General features: G+C 42.7%; 1 protein-coding gene across 5 annotated transcripts in view; it reads right to left on the bottom strand.

Annotated features, from left to right (window-relative positions):
• Positions 1 to 1,475: 1,475 nt before the first annotated feature.
• The window catches only part of ACOX1 (acyl-CoA oxidase 1), a 22,862-nt gene continuing 10,264 nt past the window's right edge, over positions 1,476 to 14,073 (bottom strand). For 3 of the 5 annotated variants that reach the window (XM_081116014.1, XM_081116013.1, XM_081116015.1), the window contains 12 exons: positions 11,534 to 11,691; positions 9,693 to 9,800; positions 8,381 to 8,500; positions 8,118 to 8,233; positions 7,529 to 7,698; positions 6,463 to 6,625; positions 5,854 to 6,044; positions 5,155 to 5,334; positions 4,949 to 5,054; positions 4,665 to 4,808; positions 4,195 to 4,401; positions 1,476 to 3,322 (listed from right to left, as the gene is read on the bottom strand). In XM_081116014.1, the coding sequence (XP_080972140.1) occupies positions 3,272 to 3,322; positions 4,195 to 4,401; positions 4,665 to 4,808; positions 4,949 to 5,054; positions 5,155 to 5,334; positions 5,854 to 6,044; positions 6,463 to 6,625; positions 7,529 to 7,698; positions 8,118 to 8,233; positions 8,381 to 8,500; positions 9,693 to 9,800; positions 11,534 to 11,691 (1,714 nt within the window). In that variant the 3' untranslated portion in view covers positions 1,476 to 3,271. The remainder of the gene's footprint in view (positions 3,323 to 4,194; positions 4,402 to 4,664; positions 4,809 to 4,948; positions 5,055 to 5,154; positions 5,335 to 5,853; positions 6,045 to 6,462; positions 6,626 to 7,528; positions 7,699 to 8,117; positions 8,234 to 8,380; positions 8,501 to 9,692; positions 9,801 to 11,533; positions 11,692 to 14,073) is intronic. The other 2 variants (XM_081116012.1, XM_081116011.1) reach the window with 1 other exon arrangement.

Raw genomic sequence — 14,073 nt, 5'->3', positions numbered from 1 at the left:
AGAATTCTTTTTAAAAAAAATTTATTCATTGGAGAGAGAGAGAAACATCGATTGGTTGTTCCCTTTACTTAAGCATTCACTGGTTGATTCTTGTATGTGCCCTGACCAGGGATCGAACCTGCGACCTTGTCGTATGGGGATGGTGCTCTAACCAACTGAGCTACCCGGTCGGGGCCAGTTCAGAATTCTTAAAATCACTTCCAATTTTCCCTGATCTTCCAGAGATAATGAATGGCTCACTTAAATTTAAGGCAAAATCAAAACCCCCTTGCAATCTAGGAATATGCATGTCTGCAACAGCTAACACCTGGTAACTAACTCTGAAGGTTCCTTATGTTTCTATGTTTACTGTCATGGGCCACAGGAATAGTTACTGAAAAATTTAGTAAGTATGCACAGTTAAAAGCAAAACACCACCACCACCATTTTAAAATGAAAAACCCTTTTAGTCATTTACATAGGACTTGGTCTAATCCTCCAGAATGTAGTAAATATTCAGTTAGCTCAGATGATCTCCACATTATTCCAGGCAAACCATCAAAACCTTTATCGGAGTCAGGAGAATCAAGAAAAGACTCTTGGTCTCAGGTAGAATAATCAATTTCTTGGCCCTGCTCCTCTCTCCAGCTGTAGTAGCAGCTACTGCTGGAAGACAACCTGTAACTCCAGGCATGTTTCCCACGTGTAAAAAGATTAGCAGCGTTAGAAACCATCATCTATTCCTCTCCTTCCTAATAAGATGGGTGGAAAGAACTCAGAAAGGGGGAGGAGGTCCTGGGCAGCAGCATTCCCCAGAGAACTCTAGGAGACTGAACATGAAAGGCGGATACCTTAGTAGTGTTATGTTCTGCAGACAACAGGAAGGGCCCCACGGCTTTGGGACCAATCATGTTTTGAGGTCACTAACGTTCAAACACAAATACTCCTCGGCACACACCTAACAGCATGAAACAGCTGCAAACACCTGAGGAAGGATCAACCCTCACCCATTATAGAGCAAAACATCCCTATTAAACCTCAACTTTTCAATCTTGAGTACTGGTCAGAGTACTTTTTTAAAAAAGACATCAGTTATCTAATAGAGAAACCTTATTAATTCTACTCAGCCTTTATCATCATTTTGGAGGAGAGTAGTTTGAAGTTTATCTTTGTAACTCTCTGGAAACGGCTCACAAAAGAACTCAAAACCAATCTTACCTCTGGCAGTTTGGCTTCTTAGGGATAGCAAACTGGATCTGCCGTTTCCTTTTTAGTCAACAAATTAATTTTCCTAAAGCGACTAGAGCACTCATGGCCCATGAGACAACTTCAGCAATTACAGCAGATGTTAGTGCCATCGGCTCAGGGAGGTCTCACTCCTTTTGTCCTTAGTGTCACCTAAACCTAATAAACGTATTATCTTAAAATTCTTCAAAACTAGAACTTATACTTAATTATGCGTGCGGTACACTTTCCCTCTTGACAGTACAAATTAGTGAGGTTTTACGTCTTTATTCTTTGATTACAGTGAGTCAAGTTCAAGACAAAACATACCAATATTAATAAAAATAGTATCAAATATCAGATTTAGTTTTTGATTAGGTGTCACTTCAAACACACTCATATCCTGATCAAGACAGTCATGTCTGAGTGAGGTACGTAATCACTGATATCGAAACAATTCTGTATTTAACAGGTCAATATTCAGCAATTTAAGTTTACTTTGTTATTTCTCAGAATCTGAACTACTGTCAAATACCCAAATGAGATGAACACCACGCTTTTTACTTCCATCTTAACACAATTATCAATTAACTCTCCTGGTGGAAAGATTAAGGCTTCTGTCAACAGACAGTATTTCTGCTGGACCTAAATTCTCGTGTTACCAGTTCCACTGGGACAGATTTTATGTCAGGTCCCAGATAGTAATTACATTTCCATGAATTATACCACATCCTCAAGACTGATTCTAGAACCAGTTTCCTGAGGCAGATGTCACAGATACAGTTAGAAAAAAAATGATGTATTGTTTTATGTTGACTTTAAGAATAAAATCATTAAGAGGTACATGTTTACCCTTTAAATATAGAAAGATTGTGCAGATAAGATTTTAGCTGAAAGGACAATTTAGCAGTCCTAGAAACATACTGAAAATAAAGCCTGATGTACAATAAGAAACAGATTCTATGCAACTTCCATTTGTCCTTTAGCCATAGTTTCAATGATTCTATTTTCTGATCCAAAAACCAGAATATATGGTTTACAAAGGATTTTTCTGTGCTACTCCTGGGTGTCAGAAGTAACCTGAGTGATGCTTTTACTTTTGTCATGACAGGTACTGTGACCTCCAAGCATTTTACAGCACATATGAAACCTGGATTGTTCCAGACTATGCAGTTAATATGGTCACCAAAGTTACAGCAACCATAACTAAGAGCCCTCCCTACACCTCCTACCAGGAAGGAATGGTGACCTTTCCTCCTTTAGCATCTCTTTCAGGAGGTTAAGGGAGAGGGGGGGAGGGAGACCAAACACCACAGATTGAAGTCCCATCAGCTGACAAAGGTCCTACGTAGAGATAACTTTGCTACCTACCTCTTCCCAAGTTGTTGGGGACAAAGCGCTACTACAGTGATAATTTAGGGATCCTTCAAATGGAAGATTAACTTCCAGTTACACAGGACCACAATCTTGCTGAAGAAATCCTTGTGTTGGAAAAATGCTACTATGAACAAAAAAACAATACATCAGCAACCAAGGGCAAGCAGGCAGGAAATGTGTCAAGCACAGACTCATTCACAACAAGTTTCCTGATTAGTTTATTTTCCCCAATCAATTTTCTTCAGTTCTGCTTTTAAGCCAGGGTTGGTGGCAGGAGCAGTAGGGCATTTAGCAGGAAAGCTCGGAAGGTTTCTACCTCACTTAAAAAATACCTTTGCTTAAAAACACATATATCCAGTGATTAGCAATTAAGATGTGAAAAAATCAACTACTTAGTAGTTACATTCTACTAATTATCAAAAGTGATGGCCTGGGGTTAGCAGCGTTACAGAGGGAAGTCAGACTGCATTTCTTAAAGCGTTTTCTGAATGCTTCACAGGTCTCTCTTAGTGTTAATTGCACTTAAAATACTTTTTTTTCCATTTAATTTCTGAAAGCTGTTCATTGTTTTCTTCATTTATAAAGAGGAAAGGGGTCAATTTATCATTTGCTCGATAGCGCTCTGAATTTGATCAAGATTCAGTGCAGATTTGTGTGACAGGTGCAGTAGAGGACTGTGCTGTTGTGACCTTCAGAGCTTGGACTGTAGTGGCTTCAGGTGCTTGTAGAAAGACTCATGGACCTGAGGGAAGGGAGAGAGAAGAAATGACTGATAAGGAGCTTGCAATGTAAAAGAGCATACTTTTTTTTTTTTTTTTTAAAAAGTCTTTATTGATTTCAGAGAGAGGATGGGAGAGGGAGAAAAAGAGAAACATCGATGATGAGAGTCACTGATCGGCTGCCTCCTGCACGCCCCCTACTGGGGATTGAGGCTGTAACCCGGGCATGTGCCCTGACCAGGAATCAAACCCTCACCTCTTAGATCAGAGGTTGATGCTCAACCGCTGAGCCACACAGGCTGGGCAAAAAGAGCATACTTTTAACCAAGAAATTATCGGCATCTTATTTGGATCCTGATCCAAAGAAATTGGGGTGGGGTGGGGAATAGAATTGAGCCAACTGAGAAGCTCTGGACATAGGACAGCTCATGATGTTAAAGAATTGTTGTTAATTTGTTTAGGTGTGAGAATGCTATATTTTTAAAAAGAATCCTTATCTTTTGTAGAGATACATATTGAAATATCTATGGATAAAATTATCTGACATCTTGGATTTGTTTCAAAATAATTCTTAGGACAGTGAGGGTTGGGGGTTCCAGATGAAGCCAACTGGCTAGAAGTAGACTGTGGAAGCGTGACAAAGGGCCTGGGGAGCTGCATCAGTGTCATGCTTTTACGTATGTTTGAAAAGCTTCAATGAGTTATTAAACAGTCAAGGAAGTTAAGGCCTGCTTACTGCAGGAATGAGCTGGTTCCCCTCTGAACCTGTTGCTTGACTAACGTGACTGTCCGAGATGAGCTTTCAAAGCTTTTACAGATAGACCAGCTCAGGGGCCTTTTCTGTCTTAATATTTAAATGAGCAATTATAAAAGGTGAAAAGATACTGTTTTTTACCTCTGCTTTGTTCAGTGGAGAGTTCTTGGCCCACTCAAACAAGTTCTCATACACATTCCCATCATAGCGGCCCAGCACGGAGCCCAGCGACATATCCTGGAAATCAAACGCATCGACCAGAGCGACGGCATCCGGGCGGATCACGGTCAGGAGCTCCTTGATGCGCTGGTGCACTCGGGTCACCTGAGAGTCTGTCAGGATGCTCTCCTGGAAGAAACAGAACAGACAAATGATGCAGATATATGTCTATACATGGTGGACAGGAGGAGATTCAGTTGCATTGTGATGTTCCTTTGAGTTAATAAAGCTACTGTTATGACCCACATGTCTTTTTCCACCCAAACAACTGCCCTACGTTTGGCCACCCTGTATATAGACAGCTAGATATATTACATGCACACACAGCTATAAAGCAGACCACAATTATTTTTCTACAAAAAAAAAGGACGTCAACTTAGGCAAATACTGACCTGGAGAAAATCCCCCGCCTTCTGACTAATTCCGTACAGACAATATAAGAGACAGAGATTCCTCAAGACAGCCTGGATGGATTTATCTTGAATTTTGAGGACTTGCTCTGAAAAGAGCTTAACCGTCACATAGTGGCAATGTGCCTGGATAAAAGAACACAGTGGAATGTGAAAACCCTGGGAAGGACCCTCCACGCAGCGACAGGATTTCTGCAGCAAGAGGACAGGGCAGGTGCTGGAGGGAGGGCTGGCACAGTGGAGACGGAAAGAGAGCTGTCACTGACCTCACTTGCTCGCACGAGGTCAACGGAAGTCAGGTTCCAGGCTACCTCCTTGCTTTTCCTGTGACTCACTTCAGTTTGCAGGTTTTTGGCAGCAATTTCTACTAATCTGTTAAGAAATCAGAGAGAACTGAAGCTGGGGAAGGAGAGCAATGGAGCTCACACCCTTTCTCTTCCCCGCCGCAGCTCCAGCCCGAGGGCCAGCTCACCTGGCCGCGCGGAGCCGATAGGCTTCCGTGAGGCTGTCAGGGCTGTCAAGGTCCACCACGGTCGGCCACACCGCCACCTGCTGCGGCTGGATGCGCTGACTGGGCAGGTCATTCAAGTAGGACACCATGCCACACACCAACTTTCCTGAGTGCACCTGGTCATAGCTTTTCATCAGAAACCTAAAAATCATCAGTACACGTGCTTTTAGTAACTCTGCTTCTGGTGAAACTGAAATAAAACCAAACCTTCAAGAGGCTTTAAGTCATGTGACAAGTGAGTTTCATATTTGCTGCGCTGATCACAAGATAAACACAGTGGGTCAGGATAGAGAGCACAATGATGTCTTTCAGGAACAAATGTAACGCAAAGAGAAAACATGGTAGCAGCCCAGCCAGCCTGGCTCAGCGGTTGAGCATTGACCTAGGATCCAGGAGGACGTGGTTCGATTCCAGGTCAGGGCACATGCTCAGGTTGTGGGCTCGCTCCCCAGCAGGGGGCGTGCGGGAGGCAGTTGATCAATGACTCTCTCTCATCACTGATGTTTCTCTCTCCCTCTCTCCCTTCCTCTCTCTGAAATCAATAAAGACATATTCAAAAACAAACCAACCAAACAAAAAAACCATGGTAACTGGAAGCCATGAGAAGGTCTCAAACACACTTATTAACAGACAAGAGTAGTCACGAGTTAAGGCTCTCACCGGGCGGTCTGCAGCATCATGACGGTGTTTTCTCCCTCGAAGGTGCAGGTGGGGGTGAAAGTGACGTAAATATTAGGAAGACCACTGCAGTGTGAGTAGCCATGCCCGCCGCAGGCCATCCGGCAGGCTTCGATGCCAGTGTTAGTTGTCCAGGAGGTGAAAGCCTTCAGCCCGGCAGTGAGGGCATGGAGCTGAGGGCAAGCACAGGCCGTCAGAACATCTGAGTGCTGACAGCCCGAGTTCTACCGAGAACACTGACCCTCCATCAGTGCCGGTCACTTTCAAAACCACCTGCTTCGTGCGTGACTGAAGCAGCACGGGCGTCTACCCGGCCTGAATCCATCCATTCCCACACTCCCTTCTGAACTGTGCCACTTGGCAAAAAGTCACCCTGATTAACAGACGACCAATACGGTACAGCACTTCTGAAACTTAAAGACAAAACCCACAAGTCTTCACATTTAATTCACTTCCAATCAGAAGAACTTCTGGATCCTTTGAGAATATATGGACCACTCATGAAATCCCAATTCGTAGTTTCCTCTGGATATTATCTCAGGCAAGCAGAAGCAGAAGGGTGCCCACACATGAACGAGACTGAACACGTACCTCAGGCAGTTCACTCAGGTCGCCGTGGCCAATGTCTTCATTAATCCGATGATAGGTCTCCTTCATGTATGCGCCCACAAAATGGAAGGCATAGGCGGTGGCCAGGAGTGGAAAGAGTTTATACTGCTGAGTTTGAAAATCCAGAATCTGAGGTTCTGGTTCACTAAAGTATATAGAAAAAGGAAAAATTAAACACATGTGCAGAACTCACTCTGTGCCCGGTTCTGGTCTAAGCACTTTGCTATATTAACTTATTTAATTCTCATAAAGACCCTGTGAAACTGGAGCAACAAGAGGCCCAGGACCTGCCTTCAGTCAAGCAGCTAGTAAGCGGCAGATCCTCAATTTACACTGAGGCTATGTAGCTACAGAAGATGCTGTTAACCACCTTGTTAAGCTGTCTTCAGTGGACAGAAGTTTCTAGCTGTGAAGTTTGTGTCTTTCTTTGTCTTTCCAGTATGACTAAGGAAACTATCTTATGGCAATATACAAAATCAAAGTTAGTTAATTTCATAGGAGGAAGGCGATGATACAGAGATCTAACCCAGCAACTAGACTAAATAAACTGTATTTTGATCACAACTATGGAGAAGACCCAATGCACAGAGTCAAATATTTGAATTGTAAGGTCTGCTCTTATCAACTTCTTTATCCCCTCTTTCGGAGTAAAAAGGTTACCAGGGAGTCATGCCCAAGTGAAAGGCAGTAGCAGGAATAAACCATGGGCATGGACACAACAGTTTAATGTCATTTCCACCATGCCCAATTTGTAGTTGCTAGTAGCAACTAGAATTTTCAAATTGCCTTCAATGTTCTGAACACTTCACGTATACAGCTCAAGTAATATTATTACTGTTTTTCTTAGAAAATTAAAAATAATAAGGTGGTATTCTCACCTTTCTACTTAAGAACAGGAAGCCTAGGTTCTAAGTAGCAGATCCAGTACACTGTCATCTTAGCTAACTTTATAGCCAATGCATCTTTTCTACACATCTGGGAATTTTGATATCTGAATGGGCTCAAAGCCAGGTCTTCAGTAATGAGCCCACTTCAGCTTCCACCTTACCCAGGCTTGATTTCAGACTGGTGCCTCACAGCGCTGTAGCGGATGGCAATGGTGCATGCCTTAGCCAGACACCGAGCAGCTTCTCCCACGAGGAAGGACCTGATAAACACCATGGTCCCGTAGGTCAGCTTGTTACTCACGGGTTTCACGTATGTGCCATCAGGCTTTACCTGGAAAAAGAATATGGGACTGATGCTTCCTGTTAAACTGGCCAGTGGTTCTCAAAGTGTGGTCCCCAGGACCACAGCATCAGCACTGCCTGGGAACTTGTTTGAAATATAAAATCTCAGTCCCCACACTGACCTATTCAATCAGAAACTCTGGGGGCCAAGCAACTGGGATTTTAGCCAGCCCTCCAGATGGTTCTCACACACCCTAATGTGTGAGTCGTGGGTTTAGCAGACCAGCACATGCTCCTCGGACCTGCCAACGGCCTTTGGTTTCACTGTCACTGTCATAATAAAAGCAGCATCAGAAGTGACACTATGTTATTACCTCCTAAAAACAGACCCTTTTAACACCGTGGTTACCAACAGCCACAGCAATCCCGTGCCCGACACCACTGCCCCTCTCTTCTATTGTCATATACCTGGGCATACTTCATCAGCATGTTTTCTCTGGGGATACGATAATGGTCCATCTTCAGGTAGCCATTATCCATCTCGTCATAGCCAAACTTGGGACCAATGTCACCAACGGTGATGCCTACCACAGGAGAAAGGAAAGTCACCAGGTGTTCACGCTCTGGAATCCCTGGCTGTCCCCACTCCTCTTTAGTTATATGTTACACTTTTTGCATTAGAAAGTGCTCGGTTTAAGTTTTCATCTCAACATCAGATGAACAAGTCTAACCTGGCAAAGGCTTGTGGGTTCCAATTTCACGAATAGGTACAATGAAGGCATGTAATCCATAGCATTTCCCCTTCGTGTAGAGTTGGGCAAGTACTATTGCATGATTTGAGGTCTTTCCAACTGCAGCATCAAAGTAAACAAGAGACAGTGAGCAACCCTTCTTCATGTTCAAAGGACAGACACAAAAAAGGGGAGAATACATGTTAAATATGACACCAGACTATCAACAGTGTGCCCAGGGAGCCTTGTTTATGACAGCGCCACCCCTAGTTTTCAGAAGAAAATCTACGTAAGTGGAGTTATTAAAATTTATGGAAATTTGGCAAAGCAATCCTTCATTTCCATATATGTATAAACTTTTAAATGGGATAACTGACATGTAATACTATGTAAGTTCAAGGTGCACAACATGTTGATTTGATAGCAATTTATTTTAAAAGACAGCTCAGTTCTGCTTTCTTTTCTACGTATTTACTTGCTTATATAAAGAAAAGTACAGGTTAACCATAAGAACATTCATTTAAATTACTTCAGTTTTCTCCCTTAAGGTAGCGCTTCCCAAAGCAGCAGCCACTAGCCACACGTGGCTATTTACATTTAACGAAATTATAACTAAGTAGAATAAAAGAGTCGGTTCCCTAGTCAACTAGCTACATTTCCAGTCCTCGATAGGTATACATGGTAGTGGCTACTACCCTGAGCAGCAAAGACAGAGAGTATTCCAATCATTGCAGGAGGCCCTATGGGATAGAGCTGCTTTAAGAGGTTTTTGGTTAGTACATCCAGAAATATTTACCCTCTTTTTGCACGCTAGTTTTTTTCTTACAAAACTGTAGTGTCACATATTAAAATATATAATGTTAATAACAAAATCCTTCAAGCACTAGCGCCATCTGAGATATATATACTAAGACAATGGCTCAGAATGGAATACAGTAAGTTTCATGTCAAACTTATTTACAATAAAATCTGAAAACAACTCAAGTGCTTTTCAATACAGAAATGACTCACCAAACAGGGAGTACAGTTACTTTGACTGATGATGCTATAAACTATGCTAATACATGGAAAGGTTTAGGTGAAAATGAAGGAAAGCAGAGTGAGACAGCTGTCCTTTCCATGCTATGTAAGTGTACACGTATCTGTAACATGCATCACAAGTCAATGTGGAATAGCTTAGAATAGTTGAGCCTTAAGAGTTTTTCTATAAAAAAAAGGTTTTTTTCTATATTTCAAAACGATTTCCTCATATAAGCTGTACATTCTAAATGTGATCGTATAACACCTAATAACTGCTAAAGAATTCACTTACGGCCACCAGGCCACCACTTGATGGAGGTCACAGTAGGACTATTGAGAATGAACTCCTGGGTTTCGGGGTCATAAGTGGCTGTGGTTTCCAAGCCTCGCAGATGAGTTCCTAAGGAAATAAATTACACTCACTTCAGACAGAATATGGGAAAAAACACACACAGGGTACATCTCCTGTCCAGTCCTTTAAGCTCTAATATCTCAGAGAAGAACAGGCTCTAATGACAATAAAATGTTTTTAGATGAGCTACAAATGATTGATAACCAAGATACATAATAACTTCCTACACTTAAATCAGGTAACATTTATTTAGATCAACCAAAAGAAAATGTAAAGGCAGCTTAGAGTCCTAGTTTTATAAGATCACAGGACATAATCTCATAGGAAGTTAACTGCCCTTTTAAGTAGTGAGTATGCCAATTTCAACTCACACTATTGTGTTTACTGCACCAACTACAAAGGATAAGATATCTTGTGACAGGAAGAGAGTCTAGTTAAAGGCCCTGTAAACTGAGAACTTACTTCAGAATGATTGCTAGAATGGAAAATGAGACCTTAAAAAGGTATAACCATTATGGGGGAGAAGACCTAGAACAGTGACTGTGCTGGCTGTTTCAGTGTGACCAGGAAAAGCTCCCAGTTTCGTATGTTTACTGAGGAGGGGCAGGGAGTCATGTTTTAAATCCTAACACAAATGTGCCAAAATTCTTTTAAGAGTTACAGGAAAATGTTCTAAGTGACACTCTCCCTGATAATACAAACTGCTCTGTTAATGCTGGATAGATCTCATCAAACATTGAAACTCTGAAACATGTAGAAACTTCCAAGGTGAACAGCAGCCATGGCCTGTTTGCATGTGAGCCCACAACCTTCCCCAGAGTGGGAATCAAGAAAAGAGACACTCATAGACTCCTTTCACCAAAGGAGCAGCTTTTTAGGAAAATGAGATAACATTAAACAGAACAGATTATGCCAAAACATTTTCAAATGCACAACCAAACCAAATTGCACCCCCTCTGGAGCCTTGACAATCCTGCACAGCAGTATTCAGCACCAAAGACGAAAGCCAAAGTAGCTACGACAAGATTGAGTCGCACAGAAAAAAAGGGCGAGTGGCAAACACACCTCGGACCAGCTGTCCCGAGACCTCTGAGTAGAAAAAGAGAAGCCGGAAGCAGATGAATGACAAAGACAGATATGAACTCAGAAGAGACGGGAAAAGGGAGGAGGGGATGGAAAGAAAAAAGGTAGTAGGCACAGAGTGAGACCAACTGCCCGGGGGTACAGCTCATCTTATTTTTCTGAGCTCTGGCTGAGCCACCTTCAGAACGTCACTGAATTTACTGAATCAGGCTCAGGTAACTTCTGGGTATGAAATGATTCCCATTTTGGCATATAAGCCCCTCATTTCCCACCAGGAAATCAAAGAGCATACCCACTCTGAATCTGTATTTCTTCTGGAATTTGTGCAAGTTCGCTAACGTATCAGTAGTAAGGGTCACTGGGTTCAGATTCTATTGCACACACACTCTACACAACTTCAGTGAGCTTGGAAACCACTTAGTAAGGCCTCACTTGTAATCACTGACCTTCTAAAGGGGAACCAAAGGGGAAAAAATCAGCATATCTCTGTGATAACCTAAACTTTCATTTTCACCAACCAAAGCAATGTCCTTGCCAAGACTTGTATGTTGAAAAACCTGGCTTCTGCAGAAAGGTCGCATTTAAACAGAGCATGTATGGCACGCAGAGGTGCCATGGCTACCACGTGGCGGGCACTCCACACGTGCTGCGCTTGCAGCGCCCCGCCCGGCCCAGAAAGTAGACTGAATGCACCGTACCATGACCCATCTCTGTCTGGGCATAAGTGCCAATGATCTCCAGGTTCCAGGCGGGCATGAAGAAGCGCTCCTGCTGCTCCGCAGTCGCCTGGTGAAGCAAGGTGGGCAGGAACATGCCCAAGTGAAGATCCAGAGGCGAAGGCCCTCGGTGCACAAAACTTCAAAGGAATATCAAGGGTGGGCATTTGAGAAGAGCCATCAGGTGTGAGAGAATCAGCAATGTGAACAGACAGATCAAGGGAAGGAGAAAAAAAACACCTGTAAGTATGAGTTAGTGGTGGATTTATCATGTATAAGAGCACTGTTCCTTTCTGTATCACTTCATAACTGCTGGCAATTTTTCTGAAGTTGGCAAGAAGTATTTTTGTACAATACTTGTCTCTAAATGTTTGGCAGGGCTGGCTGCCGATTTCAAAGCCTGTGCACACAAAACCATGTGCGCAAGGCAGAGGTTCGAGGCTTACCATTAAATCAAAGGAAATAAAAATCAGAAGCAAGTACAGGGAATGCAGAATTTACATTGTATGTGCTTTGCTCTGAAGAGCGGCTGAGACAGAGCACAGCAGTTCTCTCAGAGGACAGTATGTCCCAGGTGCAATTTCAATAGTGCCGGACTCTTCTGTTTGTCCGCAAAACATCCAGCACTGATCTGCATCCCTGAACTCTGCTCATTACCTTCGGGTTCATCATTGATATCTAGCCACAGGCCATCAAAATCATTTAATACAAAAACCAACAGTGCTCTTCATCCTAGTAAATTTCAGAAATAAAAAAAGACATGCAATTTCTGGTGAAGACCATAATAATCACAAATAACAGACTCATGCATAACAAACTCTCCTTTACAATTTATGGGGATTGTAAGTAATAAGCATCTTAGTCATTTTAATTCCACTTTCTAAAGTCATTCTTTTCCATTTAAAATCTGCAGATGCCTTAGACTTTTGTGTGAATTTATCTTTAATAGAAAATAATTCTTTATGTCTTCTACATGCCCTCGTATTTTTTAAAATTGTTTTTTTATTGATATTTAGAAAGAAGAAGGGAGGGGGAGAGAGAAAGAAAGAAACATCAATCGGCTGCCTCCTGCATGCCTACCTACTGGGAATCGAGCCCAAAACCCGGGCATGTACCCTGACTGGGAATCAAACTGCTGACCTTCCGGTACGCGAGACGACGCTCAACCAACTGAGCAACAATGGCCAAGACTTGCCCTTGTATTTTTTTATGTTACCGGCATTCTGTTTAGTTTCTAGCTCTAAATTAACCAACTCTACGCTGATATTATTATTCGCTTTAATTATCTTAGAAACATTTCAGTTTCAAGATCTTTCCATTTGTTCCATAAAAGGTGAAGAAGACATAACCAGGGCACACTGCTCAGGCAAGAGCGGACCAATTATGTCTTCCAACTGGGTGGCTGTGCTTTCAGCTAAGCAAGCACATAAAAATCAGAGAATCTGTGACCGGCTTCCTCATTCTACAAACAAGTCAAGAACAAGAATCTTATCGCTTAGCCATGGCCAGGTAGCTCAGCTGCTTAGAGCATAGTCCCCATATGCCAAGGCTGGGGGTTCGATCCCTAGTCAGGGCACATACAAGCATCAACCAATGATGCGTAAAGAAGTGGAACAAGTCAGTTTCTCTCTCTCTCTCTCTCCCCCCCCCTTCTCCTCCCTCTCTCCCTCCCTAAAAAAAGAAAAAAATAATCTTATCGTCCAATCACATCTTCGAGTCTAGTGCCACTGGGCTGAGAACAATGATGAGGACACTAGAGACTTACTGGAAGCATCCCATAGATGTGACCACTGGTGGAAACTGGGTGAAAGGTCCATGGGGCTGATCTGTGCTATTTTTGCAACTCCCTAGGAATCTATAATCATTTCAAAATAAAAAGTTAAAAAAAAAAAACATTCATGGGATGAGAGAGTGCCTTTCATTCACAATAAAAAATGCCAACTGTCCCATTTTTAAAAGAATGGAGCAGGAACAAAAATAAATGTGTGCCTGGGACCTGAAGAGAGGAAACTCTGAACCAGGACTGAGAACTGTGGCGTGGGACCAGCTCGGATGGCACTGAAAGGCTCATTTGCATTACTAGAAACCAGAGCTCGGGAAGGAGGGGCCCCTCTGAAGCACCCCCATGTGGGGCCGGGGTGGGGGGCGCAGAGTGCACTGCGGAGCAACACCCAATAACAAAGCTGCCACGACACCCATGGCGGACGGGTAAAACCGCCACGGTCAAAGCTGTCTGAGACTGAAGAATGTTTTCACAGCAGAAGAATGTCCCTTGTGACTAAGATTATTCGGAAGTGGGTGGAATTTAGACATGTTACAAGGAGAAAATGACCTAGATAATTTTTTCACTTAAATCAAATATTTGTTGAAAAAAATGTTAGTTATGTGTAACAAATATTTTACATATATATAAATTTTTTTGGAGAGGGAGGCTGAGAGAGAGAAACATCGATTTGCTGGTCCACGTACCTATGCAGTCATTGCTTGATGTTTCTATGTGCTGCAACCTTGGTGTATGGGGA

Source organism: Miniopterus schreibersii, assembly GCF_964146895.1.
Source record: "Miniopterus schreibersii genome assembly, chromosome: 16".
NCBI lineage: Eukaryota > Metazoa > Chordata > Mammalia > Chiroptera > Miniopteridae > Miniopterus > Miniopterus schreibersii.
This window is presented reverse-complemented; position numbering and strand designations above follow the sequence as displayed.